At 44.5% G+C, this 23,758-nt stretch overlaps 1 protein-coding gene across 1 annotated transcript; it reads right to left on the bottom strand.

The window, feature by feature from the left end:
• Positions 1–1,964: 1,964 nt before the first annotated feature.
• On the bottom strand, positions 1,965–23,747 carry rabl3 (RAB, member of RAS oncogene family-like 3). The gene is made up of 8 exons (XM_055644280.1): positions 23,630–23,747; positions 14,987–15,078; positions 12,515–12,644; positions 10,435–10,549; positions 9,486–9,636; positions 7,485–7,556; positions 4,606–4,644; positions 1,965–2,563 (listed from the first exon to the last, which is right to left on the bottom strand). Exons 1-8 carry the CDS (start codon positions 23,673–23,675, stop codon positions 2,495–2,497), a joined length of 714 nt encoding a protein of 237 aa, XP_055500255.1. The 5' UTR covers positions 23,676–23,747; the 3' UTR covers positions 1,965–2,494.
• Between the last annotated feature and the right edge of the window lie 11 nt (positions 23,748–23,758).

Genomic DNA, 23,758 nt, shown 5'->3' on the forward strand with positions numbered 1-23,758 from the left:
TTATGGCCTGGGCCTCTTCCATTGTCACTCTCTCACTCTCTATCCCTCCCCCACCCAAGTTGCACTAGCTTCTCATTTTCACTCTACAACAGCTTACAATGAATGGCCTGTTTCCTTCATCATCGTTACTTTTTTCCAGAACTACGGGGTCACAGTTTAAGGATAAGAGGGAAGACTTTTAGGACCGAGATGAGAAAATCATTTTTTACAAAAAAAGTTGTGAATCTGTGGAATTCTCTGCCACAGAAGGTAGTTGAGGCCAGTTCATTGGCTATATTTAAGAGGGAGTTAGATGCGGCCTTTGTGGCTAAAGGGATCAGGGGGTATGGAGAGATGGCAGGGATGGGATACCGAGTTGGATAATCAGCCATGATCATATCGAATGGCGGTGCAGGCTCAAAGGGCCGAATGGCCTACTCCTGCACCTAATTTCTATGTTTTTATGCATATCTTTCATTCATTGTTCTTTATCTCTAAACATCATCGTCTATATCTCTCGTTCCCCTTATCCCTAACCAGTCTGAAGAAGGGTCTCGACCCGAAACATCACTCATTCCTTATCTCCAGAGATGCTGTCTGTCCTGCTGAGTTACTCCAGCGTTTTCTGTCTATCTTCGGTTTAAACCAATATCTGCAGTTCCTTCTTACACCTGATGATCAAATATATTTTGATATTTGGCAATAATGACGAGGCAATTCTGGATAAAAACCGTACCAGGCTCTGGGAGAAACACACAAAAAGTATTTCATGTTAAATGTAAAGGGAGTTACATTAGTAGTAAGCACTGGCCATTTGCTCGCTTCAGAAGGACCTTGCTGATTGTTTACCGCACCACTTCACAGTACTAACCCATATTCATTAATAATATATAAAATCTAAACACATACCAATCTCTGTCACAAATAGTCCCCACGCAGGTAGACCTTTTGGTAGAAAGACCATTCCAGATGACCAAGACATCTCTGCTCAAGCACTACGGGCCACGGTACTGTTTGCCTGTTTAATTTGTTTGCTAAAGCTGCGAATTACATTTCAATGATGAAGGTACATGTTTACCTGGTCGGTGAGGCAGCTTTTTCTCCGGGCTGCCCGTCGACCCGTCCTCGTGGCCTGCCAGCGGGCTTGGAGCGCCGTTTCCTGGCGGGGACCACCCAGCACCTCGGCCTGGGTGGCGGCACAGCGCTGGAGCGCTATCGCGGAGCGGGCGATGCCTTGCCTGGGTCGCCGCGCTGGATCGACGCGCTGGAGCTCCGGTGAGCTGTGACCGCCAAGTTCGACACCTCCGGGCTGCGGGTCTGCGAAGCGGGCGGCACCGATTTCAACATCGGGAGCTCCAAACCAGCGCGGCCTTGTCGGCTTCAGAAGCTGCGGTCTCCAGCTAGGAAGCGGCCGTTCCAGGTGGCCCAGCCGCTGAGAGGACTCTCACGGTGAGAACGGCCAGGAACATCGGGCCTCCGTGGAGGCAATTGCGGTGGCCTCAATAGGCCTGACTTTGGGTGAACTTGGGGTTGGGGACTGGACATTGTGCCTTCCCCCACAGTGGTGTCCATTGTGGGGGGATGATTTTTTTGACTGTACGTAATCCTGTTAGCCTTTGTCCAAGATGGCTGCTGTGAAGAGAGAGTGGACGCTGGCGCGCTTTAGCTGCTGCTGCTCTCTCTTCACATTGTGTTTTTAATTTTTTGTTTTTGGACTAAATTCTGTTTTTAATTTGTGTTTCTGTGATGTCTTTATTATTTATTTTATTCTGATTATATGTTTTTTATTCCTGTTAATCTCTGTAAGGTGTCCTTGAGATTTCTGAAAGGTGCCCAAAAATAAAATGTATTATTATTATTATTATTATTATGTTTACCCAGATTCTGCTGAACACCAACACATTTCCCCCACCATTCAAAGAACAGCCCGTCTTCCTATGTTTTTCTTTTTCTCCATAGGAAAGGGATTTGCACAATGGTTGACATTTCTTTTTTATTTACATACATCTTCAAATGAGCATGGCTGCTTGCTAACTCGTGTGCAGTTTTTAATTAGTTTACGAAATCACATTCTACACAATGTATCACTTAATGGCAGCATTCATTTAGATATTAAAGGATTTATGTCATGAGGAGCATACGTTACCCACATGAACCATTGTAATTTACAGATTGGAGAGCAGGCAAGAACTTCAACCCGAAGTCGGTTTCCGAAAGTCAGCTCCATTGTAGCCGATAGACCCGAATTTTGGAAGACGCGTATGAGCATAGTCCGTTCCACACAGCGAGTTTGGGATTCCAGATTGGAGTTTGAAGTATGCATTTTCATTTGCAAAATGACACCAGTGACTCCGACATTAAAAAATAATTCATTTGTCTCCTATAAAGATTTCAAATATCCTCTTATGTTGTAGAAAAGAGTCTGTCCCTTCAAAAGAATTCCTGTCCTTAGATTAATTAGCAGAACAGAATGAAACATTTGCATCCACACCCTCTCTGCCACTGGCAACGCTGCTTAATCATAATGAAGAACTTTCAAGCCACTTGCTGCTCCAAACCGTTTACGCTCAGCAAAGCCAGGAATCTGAAAATGCAAAATTGTAGAATTAAAATGAGTTGGTGCCTTGAATAGAGAGCAGACAAAGTTGGATTGTTTTCACTGGAGCGAGGGAGGTAGAGGGGAGACATGATAGAAATATAGAAAACTATAAGAGCCAGAGACAAGGCAGTTAGAACCTTATCCCCAGGGTGAAAATCTCAAAGACTACAGTCATAGTTTTAAGGTGGGGGGGGGGGGGGGGAGTTTTATAGGAGATGGGGTTTTTTAAACACACATAGAGAGTGCTGGTTGCCTGGAACGTACTGCCAGAGGTGGTGGTGGAATACGATACATTAGTGGAACTTCAGGGGCCTTTGGTTAAGCAAATGAATAATCAGGGAATGGAGGGATACGGATCACGCACTGGCAGAGGAAATTATGTTATCTTGGCATCATGTTGAGCACAGACATTGTGGGCTGGTGCTGTACTACATTATATTGTGTATACGTTACTAGGCATAGATTAATCCCTAGTTTAACCTTTCCGACTCCAATGATCAAAACTAGTCTCACATTGATAGAAGCATTCAAAGTGATCCACAGGCTCTTGCTTCACCCATTCATTTACATTTAGCTGGGCAAAAACTGCAGGGGGTCGAATCTTGAGTAAAACACTAAGTGCCGGAGGGACATGGCGGGTCAGGCGATGGAGGGAATGGGCAGATAATGTCTGAAGGGGAATGGTGGGATGATGTCTGAAGCGCCCCAACATGAAACATCACCTATCCATTCCCTCCACAGATGCTGCCTGACCTGCTGAGTTCTTCCAGCACTTTCGGCTTTGCAGGTGAAATATATTCAACTAACACTCAAAGTTTCATGGATGAATACAAAAATAGAGACCATTATGCTTCAACTGTACAGGGCATTGGTGAAATGATATTTGGAGTACCATGTATATTATTGGTCTCCTTCTATAAGGAAGGAAGTTAACACATTAAATGTCTAGAAAAGATTTCCTAGACTAATCCATGGAATGGGCAGGTTGTTACAAAACAATCTAAAGAACAGGGCAGTACAGTGGCGCAGCAGTAAAGTTGCTGCCTTATGGTGATCAGAGTTCAGTCCTGACTATGAGTGCTGTCTGTACGGAATTGGCATGTTCTCCCTATGTGGGTTCCCCCCGGCTGCTCCAGATTCCTCCCACACTGTAAAGACATGCAAGTTTGTAGGTTAATTGACGTCTATAAATTGTCCCTAGTGTGTAGGATGGTGCATGGGTGATTGTTGGACAGAGCGGACTTGGTGGGCTGAAGGGCTCATTTCCACACTATCTCTAAACAAAAGATTGAAGAAACTTGATTTTATTTTTTAGACTTCCTCAGTATATAACAACGTGGCCCATGGCTAAATGATCCTCCAATGACTAAATGTAAAGGGGTACATAACAATTTATAGGCAACAGGAATAGCCCTTGATAGCTGGAGCAATATTCTAACCATAGATCGCTTAAATCCAGAAATTGATACTTGCTTGTTCTTTTTCTCCTCCAACTCTTGCATTTAGTTTAGTTTAGAGATACAGCGTGGGAACTGGAGCTTCGGCCCACCGAGTCCGCACCGACCAGCGATCCACGCATTCTAATATAAGCCTACACGCATCAGGGACAATTTACACTTATACCAAGTGTACAAAGCCAAGCTCATTAACCTACAAACCTGAAAATAGATACAAAATGCTGGAGTAACTCAGCGGGACAGGCAGCATCTGAAGAAGGGACTTTACCCGAAACGTCACCCATTCCTTCTCTCCAGAGATGCTGCCTGTCCAACTGAGTTACTCCAGTATTTGGTGTTTATCTTTATACCAGCATCTGCAGTTCCTTCCTACACAACCTACAAATCTGTATGTCTTTGGAGTGTGGGAGGTAAACCGAAGATCTCAGAGTAAACCCACGTGGTCATGGGGAGAACGTACAAATTCTGGACAGCCAGCACCCGCATTGCTTGAATTATTTATTTTTCTGAACAATGAGCAGAGAGAAACTATAGTCTGGTTTGGGAGAAAGCATTTAAGCATATACAAACCTGATTACCATCACGTGAAAAATACCTCCTTTCTATAACCTAAAAACAAAAACAACATTACTCATATATTTGAATTGCTAGTTACTTGCACATCATATAACTAAGTTACACAGACCAGAATCTGATCCCAAATTTGATTCCTTCTTCTGAAATGAGCTTGCTTCTGGTAGGGAAACAGTGAGAGTGCTACATCTAATCTTAGTCTTCTGAACAAAAATACATCTACCGTTTCATTTTAATATGCAAACCTTTGCCTTCTGATGGAAAATCATTTGTGTACATTTGTTGCTTTCATAGTGTAGTACATAAAGTGCTGGAGTCACTCAGTGGGTCAGGCATCTGTGAAGGACGTGGATTGCATCATTTTGGGTCACAACCTTTCTGCAGTTGCTGCCTAACCCACTGAGTTCCAGCAGCACTATGCGTTGTGCATAGATTCCAGCATCTGCAGTTCCTTGCGTTTATACTTTGTTGTCTTCATATTCTAGTTAGTCGTTTAAGCAACTACTGCTTAGACAAGATTGACTAGCCCTGCGGCTCTTTCTCAATAGCCATTACGGAGAACACAAGGATCAAACTTGTAATGTAAAGGTATAATGGGTTTGTAAATAACAACAAATTATACCCATTGGAATGAAATCAATACAACATGTCAAATGCCTGATGCTCACAACAAAATGAGAAACTTGTTTAAAGCTACCATACGCTATTTTACCACTGAACCTCTGGCAACATGGAGATACAAGGAACTGCAATGCTGGAATCTTGAGCTAAACACAAAGTGCTAGAGGAAAACAGTGGGGCAGGCAACATCTGTGGAGGGAATGTTTTAACTCAGGACCCATCTTCAGACTTGTTTGGAGTATTGTGTTCAGTTTTGGTCACCCTGCTATAGGAAGGATGTTGTTAAGCTAGAAAGAGTGCAGAGAAGATTTACGAGAATGTTGCCAATGCTTGAGGGCCCGAGTTATAGGGAGAGGTTGGGCAGGCCCTGGGACTTTATTCCTTGGAGTGGAAGAGGATGAATGGGCATCTTGTAGAGGTGTATAAAATCATGCAGGGAATAGATAATCCTGTTGGTGGCGGCGCGACTCACTGTTGCAGCGGCCCCTACAGCCTGTTTGTCTTTTTTTATTTTTTGTCTTGTTAAATGTAGTTGTTTGTGTTTTTTAAATAGTTTTTTTAACTGTGTATATGCGGGGGACGGGGGGAGGGAAGGGGGAACATTTTTAAACTCTCTTCCCTGTACGTGAGACCCAACCTTTTTCCTGTCGGGTCTCCGTTGTCGTTGGTGCCTAGCACCGTGGAGCGGCCTCCAGCCTGAACTACCTGGAGGCTCCAGTCAGAGCCTGCGGAGCTGCAGACTTACCATCGGCTGGCCGGCATCAGAGCGTGGGGAGCAGTGGTGACTCGCTGCTGCGGCCCGACCACGTAGCTCGGAGGCTCCAGCTGCAGCCGCAGGTCGGGTGGACTGGGGTATAGGGAGCTCGCGGGTCCGGGTGGAGAGACCGCTTTCCGGAGCTCCCGCAACGCGACTTCTCTAGCCTGTGTCGCGGGGTTGGAACGATCCGGAGCGGGGTCGTACATCACCCGGCGCGGCTTCACGGCTGTGGGACATTCCAGTGTCCGCCAGGGGGCCGTACATCTCCCCGCGCGGCCTAAAATGGCCGTGGGACTTATCATCGCCCGCCTGGGGCTTCAACATCGGGAGAGAAATGGACCGGGGAGCGGCCTTCCATCACAGTGAACTACCTGAAGGAATTGTGTGTAGTCAGTAGCCTTTGCTTTGTTTGTAGGCTGTGGAAACGGACCGTTTGACCATCAGCTGGCCGGCAAATCGGATAAGCGTGGGGAATCAAGGGGGACACAGGTTAAGGTGAGCTCTCTGCTGCGGCCAAACCACATAGCTCGGGTGGCTCCAGCTGCAGCCACATATCCGGACAATTGGACAGTCGGGATAGGAAAGGTTCGGGAGGGACGCGGGTCAACGGTGGAGATGACCAGCTTTCCGGAGCTCCCGCAACGCGACTTCTCCAGCACGTGTCGCGGTAGACACAGTTGGAATTCATTGCGACCCGGAGCTGGGGTGTACATCAACCCGGCGCGGGCATCATAATGCCGTGGGACATGACCAAAATGTGTTTAAAATTTCGCCATCTATTGGCAGTCACAACTTTGTGACATTGCCTAGGCCGGGAACGGGGCAGTACATCGCCCGGCAGCTAAATAACGGCCTAAATCCTGGCCGTGGGATTATCATCGCCCCATACTCATATAATTTTAAGGGGTGTTACGACAAACGGGAGAGAAATGGAGAAAGGAGGGGAGAGATTAAGAGAACTTTTCCTTCAATCACACTAATGGGTTCACTGTCATGATAGAGGTTTTTTTCTGTAAATTGAATGGGACATAGTGTGTTCATGTCTGTAGGAATTTGTCTTTGCCTGTGTATGGCTGGAAATCAAGGTGAGTCCGTTTGTAGCCTCACTGAGGTTCAAATGACAATGTTTAGTGCGGAAACAGTGGGCTGAAGGCTGTATGATTCTATTCTGACTGCAGCACTTTGTGCTGAAAACTCCTCCAGCAATTTGTGTTTGAACCTAAAACATTAACTGCTAGCACTTGCAGGCTGAAAAACTCAGCGAGTAGACACAGTTACACCATTCATTGCAGTTGTAACAGTTAACGTAAATATTTCAAAAACATGAGGTGCTAATCAAGTTATTTCAGTAACAGGATTCTTATGGCATAGACTACCTAATAATGCAGGTGTATGATTACATTTTTTGACACTTGGCAAAATGTCATTTAAAATTCTAGCTCATCTATTGTACTGCAGTCACAAGTCTAGTCAAGGTACAAATTGAAAATTGCCTTACTTTATCGAAAAAACGACTCAGTTTCACAGCATTGGAAGATCCTGCAGCTAAATAACGTGGATTGGTACAATCCTAGGACAATTTGTACAAAAATAGATTCATCAAAAGCACACCATACTCATATAATTTTAAGCAAATGATTGATTTGTGTTACTCACACATTAATAACAATTCGATCAAGGACAGTTTAGAGGCCTTTATTATTAGAGGCACATTTAAAAAAGAAGGAATACAACCACAATTCTAATAGAACTACACAGATCATGAATGTGCCAGGGTTAACCTCTGTAACACAATGACCTGGGACATAGTAAGGTATAGATTCACAATGTCACAGTCACTATGACTTCTCTTTACCCGTGCTAGACCTGTTTGAATCGATCTCAAAGGGTCCAGAATCATGGTTGTGATATCCCTGACAATTGTATACCTCTACACCACCATCTCTCGTATAACATGGAATGGGTGATCAATGTTTAGTGCGGAAACAGTGGGTTGAAGGGGACCAGTTTCATGTTGAATCTATTTTAAAAATAAATTCTGATCTAAACACTAAACTATCTTAACGATAGAGTGAATTGTGAAAACTCAACTTACAATAGACATTTTGGGCACAATATTTGTAATTTACCAACAAAAATGTCCGCAGAAAGTATGATAAAAAAGTAATGTGAATGTGTGATCAGTGGTTATGTGGATTTGGTGGGTCAAAGAGCATTTTCCTTGCTGCCTGTCTAAACCAGGGGTTCACAACCTTTTACCCCAGTTTACCCCGGCAACTTTAATAGCTCATAATAATGTTATTTCACTTATTTATGAACTAATGATGAACAGATACCAGAACCAAACAGTCAGTCAACGAGAAAAAATGTACCAATCCAGAATCAACAAATTTACCCCTGGTTGGGAACCCTTGGTCTAAACGAAGCACAGTCACATGTACAAACTGCATTAGACATTACTGTACTCTCCCTGAATATGGATCCGAATTCTAAATGCAGAGAATAACCTGGATGTGTTTTCTTATACAACTGATTCTGCCCTAATCTGTCCCAATTCATGTCTAATGTATGCAAAGATTGTATTCGTACTAATCTGTCCCAATTCATGTCTAATGTATGCAAAGATTGTACCGACTTAGCCCCCCTATACATCAATGGCGAGTGTGTGGAGAGGGTCTACACCTTCCGGTTTCTCGGCGTCCTCATCTCCGCTGACATCTCCTGGACAGACAACATCACAGCGGTTATCAAGAAAACTCAGCAGCGGCTGCACTTCCTGAGGGTCCTCGGGAAGCACAACCTGGACTCCAACCTGCTGCTGACCTTCTACCGCTCGTCCATTGAGAGCCAGCTGACATACTGCATTACAGCATGGTATGGCAGCTGCAGCATGGCAGACAGGGAGAGACTTCAGAGGGTAGTTAAGGCAGCACAGAAGATCATTGGCTGCCCTCTCCCCTCTCTGATGGACATTTACACCTCCCGCTGCCTCAGCAGGGCAAAGAACATCATCAAGGACAGCTCCCATCCTGCGTTTGGCCTGTTCGACCTGCTGCCCTCAGGGAGGCGCTATAGGTGCATCAGAACAAGGACAAACAGACTCAAGAACAGTTGCTTTCCAAAAGCCATAACCTCCCTAAACTCACACATGTATTGACTTCACAGCCAAACACCCAGACTTCCATCTAGCCACCTACTGTAATTTGTAGTGCAACTGTAATTTTTTTATGCTGTCTTATTTATTCACTCTATTTATCCATTGTCTTTTTATAGATATGTATATAGCGTCGCAGAACTGTGCACCTTATCCCCCCCCCCCCTTGTTTTGTTTTGGATTAATTACATGTTTGCACTGAGTAGGAGCTGCTTTTAATCTCATCATACATGTGTATAGTGACAATAAAATGGTATTCATTCATTCATTCATTTGACACATCTTCACATCTACACAAGATCTCGTCTTTCACGATTAGAATCAGAGATTTAAAAATAACCATACCAGATTAATTTCCTCAGCGTTGAAATCCTCTGCTAAGAATGCAGTTCTTGTCAGCACCTCGTTCCTTTTAGTTTCATGAATCTGGTCCAACTTTGTCCCAATGACCAACAACGGAATCTGCTTGTCTGCAAACTGCTCCCGATCATAGTCCCTATTTAGAAAATTAACTTTTTAAACTTTCACGTGACCCATGTACATACAAAGTAAAAATTACAAAAAAATTTAAATCCTTAAATAGCGTACAGTAGGTATACACTGGTTACGAACCATATCGAACATTTTCTGGAGACACAAAGAAATGCAGATGCTGAAATCTTGCTTAGAAAACAAGGTGTAGGAGTAACTCAGCAGATCGGGCATCATCTCTGGAGGACGTGGAGTTACTCGGATGAATTAGTTCAGGACTTTGTCAGGGTAGTGATGAAGTCCATTGAACGTCACTTTCCACAAAATTATTTTGTTATTCGTCCATCTTTTCATTTATAAATCATTCCTCTTACCTACTTTTTCCCCCTTCCATCTCTTCTCCCCTGCTCCATTATTCTTTAACCATCCCTACCTTCACTCAATTTGACAACTTCCCTTAATTGCACAATTCACTCTATTGTTAAAATAGTTTAGTGTTTAGATCAGAATTTCTTTTATTGGCAATACCCTCAAGCAAAACAATCGAAGATCACCTACATTTAGAAGTTGTTAGTCAATGTATTGTGTATTAAATGTTTTAGTCAAGTGCAGCATAGTTCGTACCAGTACAAAATAAAACCACAGTTTTCACAAAAAATATTCCCTTAACAATCTGAAGGATCCTGACCAAAACAACTGATCCTGTCCATCCTCTCCACAGATGCACCTGATCTGCTGAGTTACTCCAGCACTCCTTGTGTCGCCATTACTGTACTGTCTTGCGAGCAGAATAAAAATTCATTAAAGCAGAAATGCAACCTACCCGTTCCCCACTATAACCCCAGTGGGAGCCGAATCCTTATTCAAAGCCTCTAATGACCACCGATACAGATTCTGGGATGACTTTTTGTTTGTGCAGTCATGCACTAATATTATACCTTCAAGAGTAAGCAATCAAAAGAAATGCATTAGTTTCATATTCAGCCAACAGAAAGACAAGTTTAATTAGTACCACTGTATAGTTATGCTACTCATAAACTCAAAATCCAGGTGGATGGGACTATATGATAAAATGCACGTCTCACCAACGTGGTGAGTGCCTAGAACGTGCTGCCGGGAGTGGTGGCTGAGGCAAATACTAGGGTGTTTAAGAGATTTTTAGATAGGCATTTGGATAGGATGATACGAAAGAAGAAGAAGGGGTTCACCAAAAACGTCACGCATTCCTTCTTTCCAGAGATGCTGCCTCACTGAGTTACTCCAACCTTTTGTGTTTATTTTGGTTAAAACCAGGGTCTGCAGTTCCTTCCTACGCGCATCATCTGATTTGATTGGATCGCATGCAAAACAAGGCTTTTCACTCTACCTTGGTTCATGTGACAATAATCAACTAAACAAAGATGGATATTAAATTAATGAATTGTAATATTTGAGATGTAAAGCCTGTAAGTCCATGGCTGGTGAGAACTAACACCTCGAGACAGATTTAAATTAAAGGGCCACGTATAATTAATTTTAATGTACAAAATTGTTTCATAATGTGCACAACATCAAAATAATACTGAAATAAAATTTTTATTTCCTGTATGATATGAAAAAGATCATTATTTAGGCATAGCACTGCTTATGTTGCAGGTCAGTGCAGACAACAATTATTTTTGGGAAGGTGCTGTGCAAGAATACGAGGGTATGGAGGTGGTATTTGTGCCTGGAATGTGCTTTGTGCCTGGAAGGTGGTGGTGAAGGCAGATATGTTAGCTGGCTTTTAGATGCACGTTGATGTGCAGAGAATGGAGGGATATGGATAAGGTGCAGACAGAAAAGATTAGATTAACATGGCATCATGTTCAGCATGGACATTGCGGACTGCTCCTGTGTGTCATGTGTTCTATGGAAGTATGGAACAAGAGAGATTGGAAAAACTAATTCAGACTCAAAAAGCTGGACGAACTAAGCGAGTCAGACAGCATCTCCGGAGAAAAGGAATAGGTGACGTTTTGGGTCGAGACCCCTCTTCAGACAGGGAGTCAGGGGAAAGGGAAACGCGAGATATAGATGGTGTTGTATTTCAGCGAGTTCAGCATTTTGTGTCCATCAACATCTGCAGTTCATTCCTACACATTTCATCCGCTCCACAGCAAAATCCCCTCAAGGTATGTCTACTTAGAAGTTCTCCTCCTCTCTCTGATGAGAGTTCAGCAACATCCTCTCTCGCTGCTCCCCCTGTGACTCCTCCTGTGATCCGACTCCACGATCACATTTTAACCCAGACTCGCTACGACAGGCCGCATCTTCTCATTGCCTGTACCCGTTCTCTCCTAAAACACTACTAACAATGGCCTGGTTCCTTTATCATTGTTACTTTTTTGCATATCTTTCATTCATTTATTCTAGATCTCTATACATCACCGTCTATATCTCTTGTTTCCCTTTCCCCTGACTCAGTCTGAAGAAGGGTCTCGACCCGAAACGTCACCTATTCCTCTTCTCCAGAGATGTTGTCTGACCCGTTGAGTTACTCCAGCTTTTTGTCTTATCTTCGGTTTAAACCAGCATCTGCAGTTCCTTTTTCATACAGAGAGTTGTGAGTCTGTGGAATTCTCTGCCTCAGAGGGCGGTGGAGGCCAGTTCTCTGGGAATGGGGTACTGATTGTGGATGATCAGCCATGATCACATTGAATGGCGGTGATGGCTCGAAGGGCCAAATGACCTATTGTCTATTGCCTATTTTTCCTACACATACTAATTCAGACTCAATAGGCCGAATTAACAGATTCTGTTGTACAACATTCTACAATTTTAAGACTCAATTTTATAAAGAGTTCTTGCAGATTATGAAGAAACAAAGCTTATATATAATGATTATGGACAAAACCATTGAATAACAAAATAAATTTGCATACCATTCACAGAGTTATAAAATACAGCTCTGGTGCTTTTAATACTACTGGCATTGCCCACAGATCCGCCAACATCCCACAGTTCAATGTAATAGGTTTTCTCAGCCGGTGTGCCTTCCTTATAGTCATGAACCTGAATTAAAGCAAATCACCAGTCCCCGTTGTTACACATAATGTCCAAATAAAACAATGCAAATAGTCATCACGATTGTAACATCTATCTTCTATACTATTACTAAAACTCTCATCTTGACCACTTCCAGTCTGCGCTGTAATTAGATTTGCACAAAAACGCTACCCTACATCACTAGGATTTTTTCGCCACCTTACTCACCGTTCTCCTCTGCTCCAAGCCACCAGGTTTTGTTCCGATCGGTGAAATAAGAGAAAAGTTATGAATGTTTAAAAAAATCACGAGATCAGCAGATTGGTCTTCTCGCCTGTCAGACACCATGAAGGTAACGCCCCTTCCGGCACTCGCTGGAGAATAAAGCCCCGGAGGCGGGACTGAGTAAACAAGCCATGCTGTTTGAGTCCGAAAGAGTGGAGTCGGGTAAGCCGCTGTGTGGAGTCGGGAGGTGTTAAGGCAAGTGGCCGCTGAGTGGAGTACATCCCCCCACACCCCCTCCCCCCTTCTCCCCACACACCCTTTACCCCTCCCCATTCCCTCCTTCCCCCCACACGACCCCCCCCCCCTCCCCCCTCCCCCACACGGCCCCCCACACCCCTGCATTGGGGAACGGGTTGCATTGGGGAATCAGGCCTCCCGTGTGACTGTGACCCAACAGGTCCCACTTAGTCTAGTGTAAATTAAAATTCCATGAAATAGTAGTAACTTTTACAATCAACAGTAGAAAACATTGCTAATGCAAAGAGTTTATATTTCACCACTAATTCTACTAAACTATGGTATAAATTTTAGTTTAGTTTAGAGATACAGCTCGGAAACAGGCCCTTCGGCCCACCGAGTCCGCACCGATCCCCGCACATTAACGCTATCCTACACACTAGGGACAATTTACACATACACCAATCCAATTGACCTACAAACCTGTACGTCTTTGGAGTGTGGGAGGAAACCGAAGATCTCAGAGAAAACCCACGCAGGTCACGGGGTGCACGTACAGACAGCACCCGTAGTCGGGATTGAACCCGGGTCTCTGGTATGATAAGCGCTGTAGGACAGCACCTCTACCGCTCCGTCACTTGACTGCAATATAAATATTTATTTTTTTCTACATGGAGAGTAAACGGCACACAGTATTCTAGGAGCAATCTCACCAGCACGTTGTAAATGTTGCATTAAAACATCTCTACTTGCACACTTAATACCCCATGCAACTATTGGCAACATTTTATTAGCCTTCTTTATTAGTTGCTATACTGGCAGGCTAACCTTCTGGGTATCATGTATTAAAACCCCTGGAACCTTATGCACAACATTTTTGCAGTCTCACACCGTTTAAATAATAATTGGCTCCCTCATTCAGACTTCCATCTGAAGAAGGGTCCCGACCCAAAAAGTTGCCCATCCATTTCCCTGCATAGATGCTGCCTAATCCACTGAGTTCCTCCAGCACTTTGTTTTTTACTGTCTCATTCTTCCTTCCAAAATGGATAATCTCACATTTTTGGCCCCTTCATCCATCTCACCAATATAGATCCATCTCACTGATAATAGTCTGTAAATAGCTTCGATCCAAGCAATTATCCACAGGGCACACTACTAGTTTTATTGCACTGTCACCCCGCTATCAATGCTAATAATTTATTCTCAGTACCGTATATTCTTTTATTGTGCAGTAAGATTTTATTGGGCACCTTTATCAAATGCTTTCTGGAAATCCAATTTCATTTTATTTACAACTTCCCCTCTTTCTACCCTGTCCATTCATTCTCTAAAGAACCTGAGCAAATATCAAATGTGATTTCCCCTTCCATAAACAACATTGACCTACTTGTCATATGATGTTCCAAATGTGCTGCTGTTATCAATTTATTCCTACTCTTTGCTTTGTTTGTTAATCAATCAACATTGGCAGCATCTGATATCCAGTAGTTTCAGAGAACATCGAACAGTACAGGGATAGGTCCTCCGGCACACAATGTCTGTGCCTAACATAATACCAAGATAAATTAATCTAATCTGCCTGCACAAGATCTATATCCCTCCATTCCCTGCATTTCATTTAATCTTGTGTTGAATCTTATTAAAAAGCCTTCTGAAAATCCAAATTCATTACATGAACTACTTCAGGTTAAGCTATTCTGCTACTTCAACAGAATCCACAATTTATTTTACATAAATCCACATTGAATGTAAAGGCTTTCAGAATACAAACGTTGTCCAGGACACAAAATTAAAATAGTTTTCCCCTTAAAAATAAGGTGCCACGTCGAGTACATTAATACCTGAAGGGTAAAAAAAGATCGGATTTTCCATTGAAGAAGAATTTCTGCCCAGGTCAAACTTACCCTCACATCAACTGAGCATCCGACAGTCCACGATGGATTCCCCAACACCTGGTTGTGGCAAAACAAATGGACCAGCGACGATTTCCCAACTCCTGGAAAACAAACCGACAGAAAAAAACAAGTAGAATGAATTACCCAATGAAACACACAAAAAACATCAATGCTATTGGGAACATTCTAGTGTAAGAAGGCTAATTAGGATCCAACTGGAGAATATTCACTTTGTTTGCATCAAAATTATGCACATGGGTCTTTTACCAAAAACAAAACAATTCAGTGCATTGTAACAGCAGTTTGTATGTCCCCAAAAAATGGTGGTAATTGTTCACCAAAGCTACTCTCACCATGTGCTTTTCACACCTCACAACATTTCTAAGGCTTCCAACGCAAATTAAGAAGTGTAAAAGACACAACAGATAGCAAACATTTGCAACACAAGACAATAAGCGACTTGGTCGAGAACTAATGCACCCACTATCCAAATTCTTTATGATAGAGATCAAAGGTTTGTGAGATCCTGTCCGAATAGCTTTGGCAAACAACTGCCACCATTTTGTGGCATGTACACGTTGCTGTTACGATGCACTGGTGATGAAGGGAAAGAATGCTCAGAGCAAATGATAATCAAACATATCCATCATCATTTATATTACTGGAGCCTCACTTGCCCAAGCAAGTGGGTGAGCTTTTCAGCACCCTCCTAACTTGCATTACAGGCATATATGCATGCTTTGGGGATTTAGGAGAGGAATTGCTCGCCAAAATATACACACCCGTTTGTGTGTATGCTTATAAGTTTTTGGACAATGGAGATTCTTTTAGCTTAGTGTTACACAGCACAGGCCTGCATCCGATCAGGATGCATCACCCATGGTCAGTCATGACCGAGGGGGGGGCCTCCTACACAGCACAGAAACAAGCCTTTCAGCCCAACCCAGGCCAACCAACATGCCCCATTACGCAAGTCCCATTTGCCCATGTTTGGCCGATATTCCTCTAAACCTGTCCTAACCACGTATCTGTACAAGTGTCTTTTAAATGAAATTATAGTACTCAGCTACCTCCTAGGATAGCTCCATCCATATACCCCCAGCCTCCATGTGGAAAGGTTGCTCCTGGGGCAACACATCAGTAGATTTGCTGTCTTACAGTGCCACAGACCCGGGTTTTACCTTGGCCTTGGCTATGTCAGCTGCCTTTTCGGAGCTTGTACGTTCTCCCCATGACCGCATGGGTTTTCTCTGGGACTTCAGTTTCCTCCCACACGCCAATGATGTGCGAGTTTGTGCGTTAATTGGCTTTGGTATATAGGATAGTGCTAGGGTATGGGGTGATCACTGGTCAGTGAGGAATAGGTGGGCTAAAGGGTATGTTTCTGCACTGTATCTCTCAAGTTTATACAGGTGCACAACCTTTTATCCGGTGTTTCGGAAACCGAAAAACTCCGAAAACCGGACATTTTTTCCAGGATGTCGTCTGCACACCAAAGCTCGCGTTTGGCGCCAAACTTGACCCAAAGCGACCCACGGTCAACCCAGGTCTGTACTACTGTAGCGGCTGCCTCCTCCCCGGAGACCGGGGAGACACTTAAACATCTGTAAATCATTGCTTAAATGTTAGTCAGTTAGTTTGGAGGGCTTTTATGTGAAGGGGGGGGGGGGGGGGGGGGGGGGGGGAAGGAGGGGTAAGCTTTAATTCTTAGTCCCCTACCTAGTCAGAGAGGCGGGGAGCGGTCAATGCCTTACCGAGTCGCCGTGTAGTAAGCTCCGCAGCGCTGGGGCCGCCAACTCCCAGCTGGGGCTGTGGGCGGCGCCAGTTGTAGCTCCAAATCCACCGCCGCTACCGCTGGCCGCGACGTGCTCCACAGCCACCAGCTCCGCGAATGTTGGGAGCCGGCGGCGTCGCAGCGCTGGGATACCACCGGGAAGCGGGCAATGCCTTACCGGGTCGCTGTGCGGTAAGCTCCAGGGCGCTGAGGCCGCCTTCTCCCAACGTTCGCGGAGCTGGGGCTGCGGGCTGCGCTGGATTTGGAGCGCCTCGCAGCCAGGGGTAGAGTTGCCGGGGTCGGAGCTCCAACCGGCACCGCCCGCGGCCGGACGGAGCCCCCAGCTCCGCGATGTTGGGAGTCGCCGACCAGGTAGGGGACTAAGAATTAAAGTTTACCCCTTCACCCACCCACCCCACCACCACCACATAAAATCCCTCCAAACTAACTGATCAACATTTATGCAATGATTTACAATGATTCCCCGGTCTCCGGGGAGGAGGCAGCCAGCCGCTCCAGACTTTTCAAGCCGCCTGCGCTACCTTCCTAATCTACGCTAAAAATCTTCTATTCGGAAATCCGAAAATGTCCGAAATCCGACAAGTGTCTGGTCCCAAGGCTTTCGGATAAAAAGGTTGTGCACCTGTAGTAAATCTTTCCCCTCTCACCTTAAACCTACATCCTCTGGTTCTTGATTTCCCTAGCCTGGGTAAAAAGACAGTGCACGATTTTAGACACCCCTATAAGATCACCCTTCATCCTCCTGCACTTCAATCATTAAAGTCCTGCCTGTCTAACCTCTCATAGAAATATAGACAAAAGGTGCCATTCAGCCCTTCGAGCCAGCACTGCCATTCCATGTGATCATGGCTGATCATCCACAATCAGTACCCCGTTCCTGTCTTCTCCCAATATCCCTTGATTCCGCTAGCCCTAAGAACTCTATCTAATGTTATTTAGAATGCATCCAGAGAGGCAGAGAATTCCACAAATTCACAACTCTGTGTGAAAATGCGTTTCCTCATCTCAGTTTTAAATGGCCTACCACTTACTCTTAAACTGTGGCCCCTGGTTCTGGACTCCCCCAACATCGGGAACACGTTTCCTGCATCTGGTGTGTCCAACCCCTTAATATTTGTATATGGTGTTAAGATACCAAACCCTCTCATCCTTCTAAATTCAAGTGAACACAAGCCCAGCCGCTCCATTCTTTCATCATGACAGTCACGCCATCCCAGGAATTAACCTTGTGAATCTACGCTGCACACCCCCAATAGCACGAATGGCCTTCCTCAAATTAGGAGACCGAAACTGTACGCAATACTCCAGGTGTGGTCTCACCAGGGCCCTGTATAATTGCAGAAGGATCTCTTGGCTCCTATACTAAACCTTTCATTATTAGCCTTCACTGCCTGCTGTACTTGCATGCTTACTTTCAGTGACTGATGTACAAGGGCACCCAGGTCTCATTGTACTTTTCCTAACCCGACACCATTCAGATAATAATCTTCCTTCCTGTTCTTGCCGCCAAAGTGGATAACATCACACTTATCCACATTATACTGCATCTGCCATGCATCTGCCCATTCACTCAACCTGTCCAAGTCACCCTGTATCCTCATACCATCCTCTTCACAGTTTACACTGCCACCCAGCTTTGTGTCATCTGCAACTTTGCTAATGCTATTTTTAATTCCTTCATCTAAATCATTAATATACTGTAAATAGCTGCATTCCCAGCACCGAGCCTTGCGGCATCCCACTAGTCACTGCCTGCCATTCTGAAAGGGATCCGTTAATTCCTACTCTTTGTTTCCTGTCTGCCAACCAATTTTCTATCCATGTCAATACCCTACACCCAATACCATGTGCTCTAATTCTGCCCAGTAACCTCCTGTGTGGGACCTTATCAAAGGCTTTCTGAAAGTCCAGGTACATTACATCCACTGACTCTCTCTTGTCCATTTTACTTGTTCCATTCTCAAATAAATTCCAGAAGATTAGTCAAGCATGATTTTCCCTTCGTAAATCCGTGCTGACTTGGACCGATCCTATTACTGCTATCCAAATGCGCCGCTATTACATCTTTAATAATCGACTCCAGCATCTTCCCCACCACTGATGTCAGGCTAACTGATCTATAATTCCCTGCTTTCTCTCTCCCTCCTTTCTTGAGAAATGCAATAACATTAGCTACCCTCAAATCCACAGGAGCTGATCCAGAATCTATAGAACATTGGAAAATGATCACCAATGCGTCCACGATTTCTAGAGCCACCTCATTGAGTACCCTGGGATGCAGACCATCAGGCCCTGGGGATTCATCAACCTTCAGTCCCATCAGTCTACCTAACACCATTTCCTGACTAATGTGAATTTCCTTCAGTTCTTCTGTCACTAATGTGAATTTCCTTCAGTTATTCAGTCCTCTGTCCCCTAGTACATCTGGGAGATTGCTTGTGTCTTCCTTAGTGAAGACAGATCCAAAGTACCTGTTCAACACATCTGCCATTTCCTTGTTCCCCCATAATAAATTCACCTGTTTCTGTCTTCAAGAGACCCACATTTGTCTTAACTAATTTTTTCCTCTTCACATACCTAAAGAAGCTTTTACTATCCTCCTTTATATTCTTGGCTAGCTTACCTTCGTGCTTCATCTTTTCTCCCGGTATTGCCTTTTTAGTAACCTTTTGTTGATCTTTAAAGGTTTCCCAATCCTCTGGCTTCCTGCTCATTTTTGCTATGTTATATGCACTCTGTTTTATTTTTATACTGTCCTTGACTTCCCTTGTCAACCACAGTCGCCTCTTACTCCCCTTAGAATCTTTCTTTCTCTTTGGAAGGAAATGATCCTGCATCTTCTGGATTATTCCCAGAAATACCTGCCATTGCTAATCCACCATTATCCCTGCCAGGGTCCTTTTCCAGTCAACTTTGGCCAGCTCCTCCCTCATGCCTCCACTTGTTCAACTGCAATACTGACACTTCTGATTTTACCTTCTCCCTCTCAAATTGCAGATTAAAACTTATCATATTATGGTCACTACCTCCTAATGGCTCCTTTACCTTGAGTTCTCTTCTCAAATCTGGTTCATTACACAACACTAAATCCAGAATTGCCTTCTCCCTGGTAGGCTCCAGTACAAGCTGCTCTAAGAATCCATCTCTGAGGCACTCCCCAAAACTCCCTTTCTTGTGGTCCAGTACCAACTTGATTTTCCCAGTCTACATGCTTGTTGAAATCTCCCATAAACAATTACATGCCAATTTTAACTCCCGATTCAACTTGCACCCTATATCCAGGCTACTGTTTGGAGGATTGTAAATAACTCCCATTAGGGTCTTTAACCATATAACCATATAACAATTACAGCACGGAAACAGGCCATCTCGACCCTTCTAGTCTGTGCCGAACACATAATCTCCCCTAGTCCCATATACCTGTGCTCAGACCATAACCCTCCATTCCCTTCCCATCCATATAACTATCCAATTTATTTTTAAATGATAAAAACGAAACTGCCTCCACCACCTTCACTGGGAGCTCATTCCACACAGCTACCACTCTCTGAGTAAAGAAGTTCCCCTTCATGTTACCCCTAAACTTCTGTCCCTTAATTCTCAAGTCATGTCCCCTTGTTTGAATCTTCCCTACTCAGTGGGAAAAGCTTTTCCACGTCAACTCTGTCTATCCCTCTCATCATTTTAAAAACCTCTATCAAGTCCCCCCTTAACCTTCTGCGCTCCAAAGAATAAAGCCCTAACTTGTTCAACCTTTCTCTGTAACTTAGTTGCTGAAACCCAGGCAACATTCTAGTAAATCTCCTCTGTACTCTCTCTATTTTGTTGACATCTTTCCTATAATTAGGCGACCAAAATTGTACACCATACTCCAGAATTGGCCTCACCAATGCCTTGTTCAATTTTAACATTACATCCCTACTTCTATACTCAATTCTCTGATTTATAAAGGCCAGCACACCAAAAGCTTTCTTTACCACCCTATCTACATGAGATTCCACTTTCAGGGAACTGTGCACAGTTATTCCCAGATCCCTCTGTTCATCTACATTCTTCAATTCCCTACCATTTACCATGTACGTCCTATTTTGATTTGTCCTGCCAAGATGTAGCACCTCACACTTATCAGCATTAACCTCCATCTGCCATCTTTCAGCCCACTCTTCCAACTGGCATAAATCTCTCTGTAGACTTTGAAACTCTACTTCATTACCCGCAACCCCACCTATCTTAGTATCATACTTACTAATCCAATTTACCACACCATCATCCAGATAATTGATGTACATGACAAACAACAGTGGACCCAACACAGATCCCTGTGGCACCCCACTCGTCTCTGGCCTCCAACCTGACAAACAACCAATCCATGAGGAACCTTGTAAAAGGCCTTACTGAAGTCCATATACACAACATCCACTGCTTTACCCTCATCAATTTCCCGAGTAACATCTTCAAAAAATTCAAGAAGATTAGTCAAACATGACCTTCCAGGCACAAATCCATGTTGACTGTTCCTAATCAGACCCTGTTTATCCAGATGCTTATATATATTATCTCTAAGTATTCTTTCCATTAATTTGCCCACCACTGACGCCAAACTAACAGGTCTATAATTGCTAGGTTTACTCTTAGACCCTTTTTTAAACAATGGAACAACATGCGCAGTATGCCAATCCTCCGGCACTATTCCCGTTTCTAATGACATTTGAAATATTTCTGCCATAGCCCCTGCTATTTCTACACTAACTTCCCTCAATGTCCTAGGGAATATCCTGTCCGGACCTGGAGACTTATCCACTTTTATATTTCTCAAAAGTGTCAGTACTTCCTCTTCTTTGAATCTCATAGTTTCCATAGCTACTCTACTTGTTTCCCTTACCTCACATAATTCAATATCCTTCTCCTTGTTGAATACCGAAGAAAAGAAACTGTTCAATATCTCCCCCATCTCTTTTGGCTCTGCAGATAGTTGTCCACTCTGACTCTCTAATGGACCAATTTGATCCCTCGTTATCCTTTTGCTATTAATATAGCGGTAGAAACCCTTCGGATTTACTTTTACCTTACTTGCAAAGCAACCTCATATCTTTTTACCCTTAACGTTTCTGAGTTCTATCCACAATGACTACATCTTTTGATTCTATGTCACCCCTCACAAGGGACTGAATGTCATTCCTTACCAACAGAGCTACCCCACCCCCTCTGCCCACCTGCCTGTATTTTCGAAGGGACGTATACCTCTGAATATTCAGTTCCCAGCTCCGATCCTCATGCAGCCATGTCTCTGTAATTCCCACATCATACTTACCAATTTATAACTGAGCCTCAAGCTCATTCACTTTATTTCTTATACTTCATGCATTCATACACACTTTTAATTCAGTAGTCCCCCCCCCCCCCCCCCCCCCCCCCCAGTTCCCCTATTCCTATTCATCTGACCTTACTCTCTTATCCCTTCTTGAACTTTCTGTTCCATTAATTCAGGTGTCTTTCGTAGCTTTTCCTGTACTCTCTTCCCCTTTAAATCCATCTTTATACTCCCAATTTGTCAACCCCTCCCCCCCACTATTTAGTTTGAAGCCACACGTGTAGCACTATCAAACCTGCCTGCCAGAATGTTTGTACCCCTCCAGTTAAGGTGTAACCTGTCCCTTTTGTACAGGTCACCCCTACCCTAGAAGAGATCCCAGTGGTCTATAAATCTAAATCCCTGCTCCCTGCACCTCAGCCACACATTCAGACCCCCTATCTCCCTGCTCCTGCCCTCACCAGTGTGAGGTACAGGAAGCAATCAAGAGATAATCACCCTAGAAGTCCTGCTTTTCAGCCTCCTTCCTAACTCGCTAAACTCACCTTGCAGAACCGCCTTCATCTTCTTCCTGACGTCGTTTGTACCTACATGCATAACCACTTCCCTCCCAAGGATGTTCTGAAGTCAGTCCAAGACATCTTGGACCCTGGCAGCAGGGAGGCAACAGACCATCCTCGAGTCTCGCCTGCTGCCACAGAATCTCCTGTCCACACCTTACACCACTATGGCTCTGCCCGACGTTGGTCTCGCCGGTGAAGTCTCATCGTTAGGATTGGAGCCACCAACCTGTCCGCCACTCGAACTGGAAGCATTGTCTGCCCTGACAGCTCCTATGAGGGCGTACCTGTTTGCAAGAGGAACTTCGACCAAGGTCTCCTGCACCCGCTTCATCCTCTTTCTTTTTCTCCCTTCCCATCGCACGTCCTGCACTCTTGGAGTGACGATCTGACTGCAAGTCATGTCCAGGAAGCTTTTGTCTTCCCGGATGGATCACAAGCCATCCAGCTGCTGCTCCAGTTCCCCAACTCGGTCATAGAGGAGCTGCACCTGGACACAGTTCGCACAGGTGTGGTGGTCAGTAACACCAGCAGTGCCCCTGACTTCCCACATCCTGCAGCAAACGCATTGCAGTAGTCCTAGTGTCCCTGCCATTACGCTTAAATATTTAAATTAAACACACAACAGAATAAGTGTAGCCTCTTCCTTTGCTTCAACCTCCTCTACTCTCCCTGTAGATAGACACAAAAAGCTGGAGTAACTCAGCGGGTCAGACAACTTCTCTGGAGAGAAGGAGTGGGTGACCTTCTTGTTACTCCAGCAATGTGCTTATCAAAGAGTGTTGGTGCTTATCTTCGGTGTAATACAGCATTTGCAGGTCCTTCCTACACTCTCCCTTTAACTCGGGCCCTGGAAACATCCTTGTGAATTTTGTTTCCAGCTGAACGCCACCCTTCACATACAGCACGGCCCGACAGCAGGCTCCTTCCTCCTCACTGAAGCCCGGTGCACACGACAGTAATAAGGCCAAGCAGCTGCTCTTCACCTGAATCCCCCAACACCAGCACCTTCACTCGGTCCAACGACGCCATGTCACTGCCGGGCCCGGCCCCAGGCCCAGCCCGCTCTCTGCCGGCGCGACGCCTGATTGGCCCTCCTCTCCCCACTGGGCGGG

The sequence above is a fragment of the Leucoraja erinacea genome, chromosome 13 (genome assembly GCF_028641065.1).
Source record: "Leucoraja erinacea ecotype New England chromosome 13, Leri_hhj_1, whole genome shotgun sequence".
NCBI classification, from domain to species: Eukaryota; Metazoa; Chordata; class Chondrichthyes; order Rajiformes; family Rajidae; genus Leucoraja; species Leucoraja erinaceus.

Bases quoted from the DNA above. Each gene is read 5' to 3' on its own strand.
- rabl3 (XM_055644280.1), bottom strand. From the start codon at position 23,675: ATGGCGTCGTTGGACCGAGTGAAGGTGCTGGTGTTGGGGGATTCAG. The intron at 15,079-23,629 runs GTGAAGAGCAGC...TTTGTTTTCCAG, and splicing joins GCTGGTGTTGGGGGATTCAG to GAGTTGGGAAATCGTCGCTG. The intron at 7,557-9,485 runs GTATGGTTATTT...AAATTGTCCTAG, and splicing joins ACGCTGAGGAAATTAATCTG to GATTGTACCAATCCACGTTA.